Source organism: Orbicella faveolata, unplaced genomic scaffold (assembly GCF_042242905.1).
Source record: "Orbicella faveolata isolate gen_17 unplaced genomic scaffold, um_ofav_v1 contig_3, whole genome shotgun sequence".
NCBI lineage: Eukaryota > Metazoa > Cnidaria > Anthozoa > Scleractinia > Merulinidae > Orbicella > Orbicella faveolata.
Window position 1 is genome coordinate 4,400,855 of NW_028301558.1, and position 15,185 is coordinate 4,416,039.

General features: G+C 41.4%; 1 protein-coding gene, 1 long non-coding RNA gene and 1 pseudogene across 2 annotated transcripts; 2 read left to right on the forward strand and 1 right to left on the reverse strand.

The window, feature by feature from the left end:
* The first annotated feature begins 1,200 nt into the window (after window positions 1-1,200).
* LOC149106129 (monocarboxylate transporter 10-like) lies at window positions 1,201-10,675 on the forward strand (annotated as a pseudogene).
* Window positions 10,676-11,613: 938 nt separating this feature from the next.
* Window positions 11,614-15,183, reverse strand: LOC149106130 (uncharacterized). The gene is made up of 2 exons (XR_016209935.1): window positions 14,984-15,183; window positions 11,614-11,812 (listed from the first exon to the last, which is right to left on the reverse strand). It is a non-coding gene; the product is annotated as an uncharacterized LOC149106130 (long non-coding RNA).
* LOC110050849 (serine/threonine-protein kinase PDIK1L-like) lies at window positions 12,861-14,563 on the forward strand. Its single transcript, XM_020756825.2, has one exon. The coding sequence runs from the start codon at window positions 13,116-13,118 to the stop codon at window positions 14,091-14,093; it is 978 nt and encodes a 325-aa protein (XP_020612484.2). The 5' UTR covers window positions 12,861-13,115; the 3' UTR covers window positions 14,094-14,563.
* Window positions 15,184-15,185: the final 2 nt, after the last annotated feature.

Genomic DNA, 15,185 nt, shown 5'->3' on the forward strand with positions numbered 1-15,185 from the left:
GTTTGGATCCGGCGGTTTTGCACGACTCGAAACCCAGCGTTAAAGAAGGGCGAAACCCAAACGCTGCACTCAACTGAAATATTTTACATTATGGCCTCGGTAACGTGAAGGTTTCTTTTAGAAAGAGAGAGAGAGAGAGAGAGAGAGAGAGAGAGAGAGAGAGAGAGAGAGAGAGAGAGAGAGAGAGAGAGAGAGAGAGAGATTTCGAAAGAGTAAAAAGGGGCCTTTATGGAGCAGATCTTGGAACTCATATTTATAGAAGGCAAATGTTACCGAACTTTCTTCTACCAAGCTCGTCAGTGTAATTAATTAGTCCGGTGACGTTCGGTCACTGATTAATAGTTAACAAATAATAGACTACGAACAGATCCCTCGTAGAAAAAAAGAGGAGTTATCTAATAAAAGTCTGTCCACTGACCCTTATTTTGTCTTGAGTTCGTCAACATCGCAAGCAATTTAGAGGAGATAATTGAGTTCGTTAGTGTGTTTGAAAAAACGTTTTTGTGTTACATAATCCTTTTGTGTCAGATTTGTCTTTTGCTAATTTTGTATGCCTTTCTCACCCGTTTTTACCTTTTGTACCTTATTTTCAGTATAGTTTCTTTTATAACAGTGTTTAATACACTGATGGGTCATCCTGTTAAAATATTCGGTTTTATTATTATTATTATTATTATTATTATTATTATTATTATAATCGTACGTGTTTCTCATATATTACGTGAGAACTTAGCCTTGTTTTGTTGTTCGCTTATCAGTTGAATTTTAATTCTCGGCTCATAGGCTTCCCTAGGCTCGGCTTGTTCGGTTGAGATCGTATCTTTTGGATATTTTCAAATATCGAGGACAGTTGGACTATCGTAGATTCGAAGTCAAGGCATCGTTTTAAAGTTTAGTTTGAGCAATCGTCTGTTGGCAGACTAGTCTAATTGTTTTAGTAGACCTGATGTCCTGAAGGATTGCAGTCCAAAAACTAGTGCATGTATCCCCCAGGATGTATGGTTATTTAATTTTCAAGCCAAAACTGAATAGTAGAATAGACACGGACGTGAACGCTTAGTGTGTGGTTGACCGTCTGTCTAGTGATGATGAAATTGTATTTTGGTGAAAACGACATTGATGTTTCCTACGGCGACGTGACAATTTCAGCTTACCTTCGTATTTATTCCAACAAGATCAAGCGACGGGAAGTTTCAGTCCATGTCAGGGTATGGACAATCTAAAGAATACGGTTACGTTGCTGACGGTGGATATGGCTGGGTGGTATTCTCAGCTGCGTGCATTGTACAGTTTATTGTTTCAGGACTGCAGAGCAGCTTTGGTATCCCGTATATTTACATTTTGAAGGATCTTAGCGATGGCAGGAAGGCAAAAGCAGGTAATGTATTAAATGCGTTTTGCCGTTTTCTTGACTTGAAATCTTGCACAGAACGAGTTCTGTCTTAAAGACAACTCGAGCTGTAGTCCGGTTTGCTGGAGCAATAGGTTCGTTAATAACAGTATTCACACTCTACTACAGTATGTTGGATGGAACGGTCGGTGTAAAGGGCTTGATTCTTGTGAAGTGTATTTCTAACTAGGTCATAAGAAAATGAAAAGGTTAATTTCTTTTTCTTTTAGCATTGAAGACGAGATTTGATGTTTGAGTTATCTTTTTGTTTACCCTGACCCTCCGAATGTGACAGGAACCGAAATCTACGCAGGCTATATATATCACATTAGGGGCATGCAGTGGCCACGGGGAATGATCTCCAGCTTGAACTGACGTGTATCAACAGCATGTGTCGAATTTCTAGCTTTCGCATTAGCTACATTCTTCGTGTTTCAAGAGAATATTGTCTATACAGTATTTACTACCAGCGCTAAATAGTTCCCTCTATACATTCACTCAAGGAGCTTAACAAGCTTGAGAGAGTTTTCGCAATTTGGCAGAAGACCTCATGTTGAAAGAAGGAACCGAATTTCACGAAGTCGTGTCTGAGGACACTAGCTCCGGAGGGCGTTTCGTAGTTTGGGAGTATATCACGCGCTACAGCCATGTAATTTTTGTGTGTTTTGTTCCCACCAAGTTGTTTGTCTTTGAAATGCCCGTCAATAGCTCTTAATCCTAGATCTATAGCTTCCATCGGTGATCGTGTTTGGGTTTGTCTACTGGCCTCGCTTAGGACCTCCACTAAGGTTCCTGTTTAGGCGTTAATTCTGGAAGGTTGAGTGTTTTACTAATGGTGTCAAGTGGTTCGCTATTCATTTGCCGATAGAGTGGTCAGTGCTCTTGATCTCCAAAGATGTTTGATCCTCCAGTCTCAGTCGGCTCTTGTGCCCACACCTGCCTATCGATATGCTATATTTAAGAGTTCTTTTGCTAGAAGATCAAGTCAATTAGATGATCGAGTAAGTCAAGAGAAGACCCACATCCAATGGTGCAACTTGCCGCGCCCGTTTTGATATCTTGTTTACACGGCGCAACATGTCACGTAACTTGCAACGCGGATTGTGTTGGCAACGCGCGCAATAATGATTCTCAATTTGCACATCAGCAGTGTTGCGCGACAAGTTGAAAGAATATGAAGACATGATTGATCATCGCAGTTATACCCACTACTTAAAAAATTCAGGCCTAAACGGGATTCTCCGCAGTTCACAAATATGATATTTCATATATTCTTTTGTATTCTTCATCATCTACGGGTATATTACGAACTCACAAAGTGACAGCTCCCAGATGGCTTGATAGCTCAGTTTGTAGAGCACTGCACCGGTATCGCAGAGGTCATGGGTTCGAATCCCGTTCGGGCCTGAATTTTTTTCAGGCTTTCATTTCACAATCATGTCTTCATATCTTTCTCCACAGTTCAAACATATGATATTTCATGTATTCATTAATTTGTATTAAAAGAAATATGCTACGGTGGCTCCCTATAGTTTTACGATCGCACGAGCGTTGAGGAAGTAATCTGCGCGCGCTCAAAGGAAAACGTCAGTGTTCTTCGATATTTCATTACGTCAACATGAGCACAAAAAGCAAAACTGACAGTGAATTTTCTGGCGTTTCCTTCGGTGAAATTCCATAAAATTTGGCAGATTGGTAGTAAATATTTTACTTTAGTCGGAGCTCGTTTTTCAGGACCAGATTTTTCGCAGCGGTAAGACAAATTTAAAAATATCAAAAAAAAAATGCCTTTACAAACCCTACTTTTTTCGTGTTTAAAATTCGTATCCCGCAGGAAGCGATGTGATGTAAAAATTTTGGAAGATTTCACCGAAGGAAATTCATGAAAATCACAAATAAAGCCATTAGGGACCGTTCATTTTTTATAAGGTAGGGGGGGCTGGTGGGATTTGGGGGGGGCCATGCGAAAAAAAATGGCTTTCGAGGGGGGGCCATCCCAAAAAAATAAGGGCAAAAGGGGGGGTCACGTGAAATATTTTAGTAAAACTTTAAAATGGCATAATGTTTGAATATCAAAAAAATTGCTATAGAATAAACGTAGAAGGCAGGATACAAATTTATTACAAACTTTGCTTCTGCTTTAAAAAAAACGTTTGGCGACAAAAAGCATTTGTAGCTACTGAAAAGAAGTATTTAACACTGTTATTTTCGAATGCAACTTTCACTGGCACTCATCTTCATCTTCACTGTCGTCGAGTTCTTCGTCGCCGCTTGTGCTGCTGTGGGAGTCTCTTTCACTAATGCTGCAAGAAGCAGCAATGCTTTCGGTCAGAGTGTACTCTTCAGGGCACATGAAGGTGTAAACATAATCTCTGACTTCCTGCTCAAGGTTGGTGGTGATTCTGCTTCTTGCAGCATTGGTGAAATAATTCCCTTCCAAGAGCTGTGCGATATATGGGCCATCTCTTCTAAATAACGACGCGGAAACATCCTCAACTTTAATACACTCTTCCGGGACGGCCGTTCTAGGATGGTACACAAGGCATTGTGGATGATCATTTCCTAGCGGGTTTCCAACACAGATTCCATAAACTCGTTGGACGTTATTTTCAGTCCACTTCCTCTTTCTTTCATTTGACTTTCTGCGGTTTTCTTTTTTCCTTCTCCTTTTGTTGATGTACTGTTTGAGTATGCCCTTGAATATGCTGTTATAATTGCTCTTCTTATTTTCTAGTGCTTCCATGTCCTGCGTGACCTTCGTCAACTTAGCTTCTATACATTTAATCTGTTTTACATTTAATCTGTTTTACATTAAAACTGTGGGCAAATTCTTCGCCCCACTTTAAAGCAAGCCCATTGGACTGAAAGAGGGTGGAATCGTGTTCCTTTACATCTTTCAATATGACATTCAACTTTTCCACCATTGCTCTGTGCTCTCACCCAGAGAGCGTTGCTCTATTTGCAGATAAGTTTATTGTCAAATCAAAGTTTGTGGTGGATTATCTTCAGCATCTTGAAGTGCTGGAATTTAAAAGGAAAAAGAGAGCAGAAGAAAAGGCAAAGTTAAGTAGGGACGCAAAAGATAAATCATATGAGGATTATCCTTGGACTGAGTTGTGCGAAGATCTAACCAAGCTTAAAAAGCTACGTGTTCCAGAACTAAACAAGTACTTGAACCACCATGGGCTGAAGCAGCATTTGAAAAGCAGCAAGAGTGAGAAAGTAAAGGCAATTGTAAGACATTCATGCTTGCAGCAGAAGAGTCCTCTCAGAGCTGGCCAACCAGCACTGAGAAATGCCAGGACATTGACACAAAATGACAACAGAGAAAGTGCTGACAGCAGTGAAACGGATGAAAGTGACAATGATGAGTATGACAGTGATGCCATTGACTCTGGGGGAGATGACTCTGGTGACGTCATTCTTGCATTCATCAATTCAGATGAGGAAGATGCCAATGAGAGGCCAAATGCCACACGCTCAGGGCGAGCCATAACTAGGAGATCCGAAATTGACTTCTCTTTCTTTTGATTTGTTTTTTAAACAACAGCTCTCTGTAGTATAGGGATTGTAAATATTGTCTTCATAGTGAGCACAATAACGTGAAGTAGGGGGATAATAGAGAAATATTAAAAAAGTTGAAATCTAAAAATTGTTTGTTTAATTTTTTTTGGGGGGGGGTCATCCCAAAAAATGACCGCTATAAGGGGGGGCCATGTGAAAAAATTGGTAAGCTGAGGGGGGGTCATGCGATTTATAAATGGTGCTTCCCAAATCCCACCAGCCCCCCCTCCCTCATAAAAAATGAACGGTCCCTTAAAACAGTAAAAAACACACTTGTTTGGGCTTTTATAATTTAAGACTAAAACTCAAAATTTTAACAGAGATGATAGCAAAACACTATTTAATCATTGCTTATTAATTACATGTAATAAGTTTGAGAGGACTAGGTGTGAAAGCGAATGCAAAAACAGCATTCAAAGCATAACACTTGCGCGCGCAACGCCATAAATGATTACCGTATGAAGCCACCTTAAGCGAGTTGACCAATCAACGCGCACGAATTGTTCCAAGTATTTCCCGTAACGCGTCAGTATAATAAATTATTTTACGTTGTTCCTTGTTATTTTAGCGTGGATCGGCTCCATCAATAGTGGTGCCTGTTACTTGATAGGCCCGCTTGTTACCACACTCTGCCGGCGTTTGGGATGCAGGTTAACTGGAATCATTGGCGGTCTCTTGTGTGTCTTGGGGCTGATGTTATCCTCGTTAACCAGAAGCATTGACTGGCTTTGTGTCACGTACGGTGTTATTGTTGGAATTGGCTACGGTTTGTGCTATATACCTACACTCAGAGCGTTCTCGCTCTGGTTCCAAAGGTAAGCATCCGGGGGACTACGTAGGTATGTGCGGCCCTAAAGGGTATGGTTTTTCAGCCGTTTTGGTCATAAATAGGGTTTCGATTTGGCCATTTTGGTCTTAAATGGGGTATGGTTTTGTACTCTAGTCTTGAATTGGGTATGTTTTTTTAGAAGAAGCTACTCTTTCATCATTATCTACAAGACCATAAACAAAAACCCTTCAAACATTATCTTTAGGGCAACTGTGTTAGCCGCAACGGTCATAAATAGGGTATCGAATTTTTGGTCTGGTCATAAATAGGGTAAAGAAAATCGCAGATTCTGGTCATAAATAGAGTAAGGGTTCTGAGAAGCGAGCCGCACACCCCGACCAAATTTTTCTGGGAGTACCACCTGGGGGTAAGCAGAGGATAGGCTAAACCTTAATGACAAACCCAACCCTAACCCTAGCTGACAGAGTGGGGTGCTAGTTGATAAAGCCGATGTCCGATTTAACATCTACCTTTCCTTCAAAAATTGTTCCCATTTTCATTTATTTCTCTACTTGTTAAACAAAAAAGGTCACTCCAAACAGCTTACTTTCTTGTCTTCATCTATAGCAAGTAAACGTTCAGCTTTTCCACTCACCCAAGTTTCAGCCCCTAAAGTGCCTGTTATCCTGAAAAAATTCGTCTCGAAAGGAGACCAGTATTTGACGTCGGAGGCCGCCATTTGAAACTGTACTTGTACTTGGCAGCCAGGCCGTGTTTATGTGACGTCATTCCGTCCGATTCGAAATTGGCGAGAAGGAGAAAAACCTGCAGCTGACTTTGCATCCTACACAAGGTCAGCAAAATGAATTTGTTTCTATTTTAAAGCGACTATCAGCTTCACAATCTTCACAGCTACCATTTTCGGAGTTTGGAGTATGTTTGGTTCAAAATAATGCCGCTCAAGAGCTGCCATAATGATAACCCAGAGTGTGGTTAAAAGGCTTGTTGAAGTCATTTAAACAAAGTCTCTTGGACAGAATCAAGTCACGAAAACGCGGCCTGGCTGCCAAGTACTGCTCAAAATGGCGGCAACGATGTCGAATTTTGGGCTTCGTTCGAGACGAATTTCGTAAGGAAAACCTTCACTTTAGAGGCGGAAACTTCGGTGAGCGTCTAAACTGAAAAAAAAGTACGTTTATTGAAGTGGCCTTCTCCTACAGTAGTATTAAACTTCACGCCTTAGCAAAATCGTACGATTGCTCATAAGTTCATTAAACAATTTTGAGGTTTCAAAAGTCGCTCAACAGTTAGGATCTGAATTCTCCGGTACTATTTCCGAAGCATCGGAGAAACAAGAGACCCGTGCCATTCGTGTAGACGATCTCTCCAGCCACAGCCCACTACTGATAAAAACATTTAGAAAGCAAGCTCAAGGTTGATAGTTCAAAATCTGGGAAATCACTCTTTACCAATTTCAGTGCACAGTCATTAATTAAGAGACGGCTAGCATTCAGGCTTAAACAAAGGCTGTAGCAGCTGAAAAAAGGCTTACGCTGTCTTTTATTTCCGATCTAGGAGACTTGTCTTGGTCAATTATCTGGCTTTAATGTGGGATGCCGCAGGCCGTGCAGTAGCAGGCCCATGTTTACAACGTGTTCTCGCCGCTGTTGGACTCTCGCAGACATTTCTTATTTTGGGAGGGTCATTTACTATCAGTGCTCTTGTAGCCTTTTTTTTATAAACCAAACCGCACAGAGCGAGGAGAAAAAAGTGATGTGTGACAACAGAAAGAGTCATCGTTGGTTTGATTTCTCTGTCATGAAACACAAAGTTTAACCTTACATGAGTTTTGTTGTTGCAACCGGCGTCCTATCTGTAGCATTTTCTGTCACCTTTGTTCATGTGGTAAGTCCGGTTACTAGGCCACTTCCAAGTGGCCTTTGGCCTCGTGCAAATCAAACTCATTTTCGTATGAAAGATTTTGCACGAGGACTCGTTTTGAAAGAGAGGCACAATATAACTCGGCCCATTCTCCACTGCATCTTTTAATAATACAGTCCAACCTCTCCTTACGGCCCGGGGATGGGGGGTGGATGCTCCCATATATGGTCCTATGTGAGTTATGGATGGCATCAGGGAGGTCATTGATAGATATCACAAAGAGGAGTGGGCCGACAAGACTACCCTGGGGTACACCAGGAATGACCGGTGGACCTTCAGAGGCTGTGCTGTCAATCACAACTCTCTGTGATCTGTCCTTTAGGTAGTCGGAAAACCAGTTGACCTGTGACACCGTACCATTTTAGCTTTTCAATAAGAATGACGTGGTAAACTGTGTCGAAAGCCTGATTTAGTCTTACAAATGGGGGGGGGGGGGGTGGGTGCTCCCATATATGGTCATATGTGAGTTATATAGGTATGTGCCGCTGGAGAGCGTGGGGTTTTTGAAGCTGAAATCAGTCACTGACTGTGTAGGGTACTTGCGTAGATTCAGACTCGAAGGAGCAGAGATTTTCTGGGCCATCATGGAAAAACTTGGGTGGGTATAAGACAAAACTAGCACCAAGAATAAGAATAAATCAGGCTTTCGACACAGTTTACCACGTCATTCTTTTTGAAAAGCTAAAATAGTACGGTGTCACAGGTCAACTGTTAGATTGGTTTTCCGACTACCTAAAGGACAGATCACAGAGAGTTGTGATTGACAGCACAGCCTCTGAGCGTCTACCGGTCACTCCTGGTGTACCCCAGGGTAGTCTTGTCGGCCCACTCCTCTTTGTGATATTTATCAATGACCTCCCTGATGCCATCCACGAGCAAACCAGCCGCCTTGTATGCTGATGATACCAAGCCGCACCGTACTATTTTAACAGTGAAAGATTATGATACTCTCCAGCAGGATCTGACAAGTTTGAACACCTGGAGACATGAATCAAATTTGAAGTTTAACGCCTCTAAATGCAAAGTGAACAGTCACGCGAAAGAAAACACCTGTAACCCACGAATATCACCTTGGCGATGTAAACTTACAACGCGTTTAGGAAGAAAAAGATCTGCCTTTGCCACCGGCCGTTCTTAATTTATCAGACCGATTCTACTTGCACTTTACTGTGCACTATTAGTTATTAATTAGATTTATTGTAATTCTGTTAAATTTTTGATCTTTTTATCTTTTTTTTTCCCTTCTTTTTAGAGTTAGGACCGCGTCTCGCATGGGATACTTTCCCGTTCGCGCAATCCCTTTTGGTCTTAAATTTTATTTCTTATTGATTTGCTATATATGTACATATTTACCTATGAGACCAATAAAGTTGATAGACAAAATATCTTCATTTCTACAAAGAACATTAGAAATGTCCTTAATGTTCTTTGTTACATGTTCTTTGCTTTCAGCCTTCATTTGCCAAAGAAGTAGGAATTCCTGTGGAAAAAGCCTCTTTACTGCTCAGTGTTGAAGCTCTCAGTTCTCTTATTGTTCTCCTTCTTTTCACCAAAATCGTGGATTACTTTTCTTCCCACCGTCTCCAGTTCTACCAAATGGGCTTCCTCCTTTTTGCTGTGTCACTAACATCCATCGCAGCTGCTTCAACCTTCGTCTCGTTTGTAGCGCTCATGGTGGCTCATGGGATAGCTTCCGGCGTGACCATCCCTTTAAGGCCTGTATTGGCGGAGCAGATCTTGGAAAAGGACAAAGCGTCTGAGGGAGTTGGATTTCTATTTGGGATTCTGGAGTTTGCTCATATCTCCGGTCCTCCTCTGGTGGGTGAGTTTATTACCACTTTAACCTTGCACCAATATCGTCAAAGCTAAGATAATTACCAGGAGCAATTCTCATGAGTTCTTATCCGGGGGGGAAGGTTGTCGTGGACTCTCGTATGCACTCTGCTCAAGTCAGTTCATGACTGACGAAAGAAAGAACAACAAAACGTTTATTTCACCCCAGAGTTAGAACAGAAATTACAATATTATACCGAGTTAAATCAAAAAATGATAGGGGTGCTGGAAATAACCGAAATAACCTGTTAAACTGCCAGGCAGCCAGTTAAAGGAAAAGATATTTCTTAATAAAGCTATATAAGTATGTTTTAAGCCGAAGGGTATGGTTTCGATTGACAACTGATCTATATGACCTTTAGCACGTGCCCAGTGTTATGTATTCTATAGATTCGTTGTTAGATTCTCGACTCTTGTCCTCCCTGGCCTGATTCTCGTTTGATGCCGAGTTCTGTTACTTGACGTATCAATGATTTACAAAGATATTAACCCTTCTTTGTTCTCCTTCAGGTTGGATTTACGACAAGTCTCATTCTTATCCACTGGCCTTCCTTGTCTCGGGAGGTCTGTGCGCCTTGGCGTCTTGCATTCTCTTTCTTATTCCAATGTTTCAAGAAACATTTAAAAGTGAAGAATATTCAAGTGAAAAGAAAGCGACCTCAGAACAGACTTTCCAAAAATTACAAATATTCCAAGCTCCCCCATCAAGACCTTTGCCTCCAAAAGATCACTTGTTTTAAGTTACAAGTCGACTCGCTCCAGAAAGACTGGACGCGATTCTTCGTCGAGGCGAAAGAATCTGACATTTGATTCTGTCTGTTGTCTTGATGTTTCAAGAAACCATATTTAATGAAGAATGTGGCGAAAAGAAAACATTCTCAGTTACGCTGGAGACGTTCCGTAATCTTGTTACCTCTATTTTCTCGTATTTATAGCATGTAAATTATTAACTTACCTAGTTTGTATTCTTTCCGTAGTTCGTACCAGGAGCCCATGACCCGGAGCCTCCATCTCCCAAACTAGCCCTTGGAGTCAACCCCGTCCCGTATCCTTCTATTTTTGGAATTTGAGCCCCCCTGATTAGCTGGGGAAGGGCGAATTACAAATAAGCTTTGTAGCTGCTTTTCGGTCTCCTAGCCACTTTGTCTCTATAATTTTGTTCAATTATTTATTTGTATTGTGTGATGTATAAGTGTACAGCTAAAAGCAAATCACATCGGCGACCAGAACGCGTGAAACGTTCCAAGAGACTTACGGGAAGGCTCATACTTCCTTTCCAGGTTGAAATTGCATTTGTAACTAAAAAAATGTTTCAATATCACTTGGCGTGTTTCCGGTTCAATACCTACGTCTAAATTTTTTTTCAATGAGAGCTTGCATGCGAACTTTTCCTAAAAGACCACTAAACGCAGTAAACTATGGCACTGTATCTGCGCAGGGCAGTTTTGTACAACCCTTATCGAAGAACCATACTCAAAACACATCACTCTGGTCTTTTGAAATACGTTCCTGTATTTTCGTCCATCTTTAGTGAGGGATCCAGAAAACTCAGAAAGATGGGGCCGACAAAAATTTCGGCGAGAGCGCAACCTCACCCCATGCCGACAACACATGAACATCGTTAATAATGTGGGGGCTACAGACGGTTGGCCCCCTCGCCCTCCCCTCCCCCCTCTAATGTCTGCTTATGTTCTTTCTTCACAACTACCACTCGCTCCAAGCGAAATACCGGCAATGGCCTGATGGGAAAGTTTCGGACAAATGTATGGACATTTATTCCGTCAAATTTGATTACGTATCCGACCGCGAATTTATAAGGACACCATACTTTATTTATATCATAAGTAATGACATGGGCAGATGAGAGCATGTACACCGCCCAAAATGGGATCCTCAAAACTAAATATACGGGGGTATGCCACAAATTATTTGAAAATATTTTTCAACTCTACTTTTGCTACTGAAGGAAATAAACACACCGAGATACTGCAGTTGCTTCCAAGTTGTGAAAGCCACAAGAAGCCTCGATTTCGTGTACAAATTTCCCGCTTTTTCTCGCGTCTGGGAATGTCACGCGTGGCGGCAGGGATGGTGTTTAAATGGTTTAACCACAAAATTCGACGGGTTAGTTTTATTGATACTATTTTACATTTATCAATTCCTCTGAAGAAAACAATGAAGATCAATTTTGCCGATTTCAAATCTAGGCAGAGCCTTCGCTGTTCAACAGCACACGCTGAGTGACTGGTACAAGAGGACTGAACAACTTTGAACATCATGTCTTGTCGTTTCGGCAGACAGCAACGCGGCGAATTCTGAAAGACACAGAAAGACACTTCTTTAGCTCGGTTGAACACAATGGAGATTTAATTTAAGGTAATCTAATTAACTGAAATTTTAACTTAGTAGTTGAATTTGCTCTTCCGAACAGTTCACGCAGCTCTCCGCTTTAAACACGTTGAGAATAGCTCAATATTTACCGAAAGATTAACAAGCCTGTTTTAGTTTTAGTTCGTTTATTTGAGTTGTTTTAATGAATTCCGACGTTTTCAGGGTATGTAAATATTGATAACGCTTGCTATTGATACCGTAGTTAGTACAGATATTTTACTGAATACTGAGGAATATTTCTGAACTAGGCCGAAGCCCAGTCGTTTGTGTGAAGATTCTTCACAGAGCCTCTCTGATAAATTCGCTAGATTGACATATATTAATCTCAAGGGTATAAACTTATTCAAGTAGACAAGATTCTAAATAAAACAAATGTAGAAATTGTTTTCGCTTCCACTGAAAACATTCCTTCAACTACAAATTTTACTGGCAGCGTCTTCGCAGGAGATACAGTAGGAACTGCTACGTGCGAGCTTGACTTGAAATATTTTCCTTTATCAACAGCAACGCATCGCATTAACCTCGTTGTCCCAATAGGAATCTTCGTTTTTCCTGCGGGGTTTTAGCTCAAGTGACCATGACAGTACTTCATCGGTGAGCCCGTTTATGGCTCGTGACTACAGTGAAACCTGCATTAAGCGGACATCCTTGGGACACTCACGAGTGTCCGCTTAATACAGGGTGTCCGCTCAAAGCAGGCTCTAATAGTTAATTATCAACTCTTTTGTAACACACTATAAGATCAAAGACTGCTCGCTCATGCAACCAATTTCATTTCCTATCAAGTTCCGCGTCATGTTGACGCCATATTCAGAACCGTTTCTTAGAAATAGCACTCATTTCGGAAGGGGGGAGGGACGATTTCAAAGTATAAACACTTTTAAAAAACATAAAGTTTATATCTTCTGAAGGCTATGACTAATATTGTGTTAACAAAAAAGTTAACGTATTACGTAAACGGTATAGAATGTTCAGTTGGTGGCCACTAATAGTAATAAAACTCGCAATTCAAGCTTCAAGTTGGCTCGAAAGAAATGATTTTGATGTTCCCTACCCACCCACACCCCGTTCCCTCAGCCTATGGAAGTCGTAAGATACTCTCCAGCCAATAGCAGGATTTCTAAGAAATCGCCACCCGCTTCGATTCGAAGCTAAGTTGCGTCGCACTTGCTTTGATGATATTTTAAGCTTATATAGTGCTGTAAAGCCAGATAAAAATCTAACATAATGCAGCAGGCTGCTGTAAATCTTCCAACACGAGTTCGAGTCGGGAGCAGAACAGTCACAATCCAACAGCGACTTGGCAACGGCGCTTTTGGTGTCGTGTATAAGGTCAAAGATGAGGCAAGTTCCACTGTCTACGCGTTAAAAGATGTTCTTTGTTTGAATGCCTCGGCTCTTCGTAATGCTGTCCGCGAGGCTACCACACTAAACAAAATCTCTCATCAGAACGTGATTGCCGTCATGGGAGCAGACCAGTTTCGAGATAGTAAAGGTTTACACATGCTGCTTTTGACTGAGTACTGCTCGGGCGGAAGTTTAAACGACCGCCTTGCTCGACCGAGTAGTGAAGAAATGAATACGAAGTGGATCAGTCAAACAGCCGCAGCTCTTGCACACCTCCACTCACGCGGAGTAGTTCACCGCGATTTGAAGGCGGATAATGTGCTTTTCACCGCAACAGAGGATGTGAAATTGGCTGACTTTGGCCTCGCTCGCGAGTACATCGCACTCAAACGAATCGATGTTAAACAAGACGAAGGATCATGGCTGACAAGTTACACTCAATACTACATGAACTCAGGAGTTGGTCCCGTACACTGGGTGGCTCCTGAATTCTTCATTCCCCATTACACCGAAAAAGCCGACGTGTTTTCCCTTGGTACCTTGTTTTTCGCGATCCTAGAGCGTGATTTCATCGTGGTTAATGGTAAAGCAATTTACGGTGCCTTCGTAAATATTCGTGGTGTGGGCAAACTTGGCCTTGGGCTCGCAATGGCAAAGGTTGATAGCGGTATCAGCATTACGTTCTCAAGCCGTGCACAAGGGTCCAACGCGATGCAAAGGGTAGTTCTTGAGGCCTTGCAGTACGACAAAAATGATCGACCAAGCGCTCAAGAGATTTGTGACAAAGTCATGAACATTCGTCAAGGTGTAAGGCTCAACCAACAGCCCCCGGAAGCAGAGACGGGTTCGTGTTGCTGAATCGGTTCAAGATGCAAGAACGCTCCTCGCAAGTTGCTGAGAGAACGAAAGTGAGAAAGATTCATTTAAACATACGAAAGTCAAACTAACTAATCAAACGTTTCTTTGGAAACAAATAGTTAATGTCATAACTGTATCGGAATATACGATAAGACTTGCAATTTTGAGCTCAAACGTTTTGTAGATAAAATAGAACGTTTCCATCAGCTTAGTAGCTCGAAACCAGGAAGATGACCGTTCTGCATAAATACTTCAGTAGTAACAGAAGTCATCAAGATCTTTTGCTTACCCTAAAAATTTGTATTCATATTTTTCTCTGTCTAATGCTGTTTGTATTATTTAATAGCGTAGCGCAAATAGAATCTTTTTTCCTGAAACTAAAGCCATGTTTTTGATTTTATGACATATTTTGTAATGCATCTTCAATGTTACAGATGAATGCAAATATAAAGTTTCCTTGTTATTCTCAACTTGTGGCATAATGGTATTTTTCCAAGTTCATAAACAATTGATATATAAGCTGTTTTCGTTTCTCTCCATACGCATGAATCAGTTTCTCGAGCGGCAGGCAGCCTCTCGCGCAGGAAGGAAGCGAAATCGGGGAAGTCATTGCGCCAATCATCTGAATCAAGATCAAAGTTTCCCACGGCGTGGATCCTTGCATTAGAATTTTCCTAAGATAATTGCTTCAAATTTAAAACACTTCTTTCTTGGGGGAATTTTGCTTTCGTTCACTGTTTTTTCCTGAGATGATCTGGTCCTTGGCCTAATGCTGTCCTTGTTACCCCGCAAACGACCAAAAGAATACCAATGTCAAGCGCGTTTGCTAAACAAACGTTTTCAACATAGCATGATTTCCATTGATTAGTTTTGATACAAAAAATGCTTACCTACAATTGAGACTTGGCAAATAACTGGCCTAGATATTACACTAGCATCTCCTGGAATAGACTCGTTTGATTCTGTTTGCTGTGAGCAGAAATCAGTCGATAAACTACAACCTACTCTCAACGCGCAACAAAAATTCTGTCCGCCATCGCTCCGGCTGAGACGACAGAAGATTGGTCGAATATTGTCACGTAAACCGTGTCC

Bases quoted from the DNA above. Each gene is read 5' to 3' on its own strand.
- LOC110050849 (XM_020756825.2), top strand. From the start codon at position 13,116: ATGCAGCAGGCTGCTGTAAATCTTCCAACACGAGTTCGAGTCGGGAGC.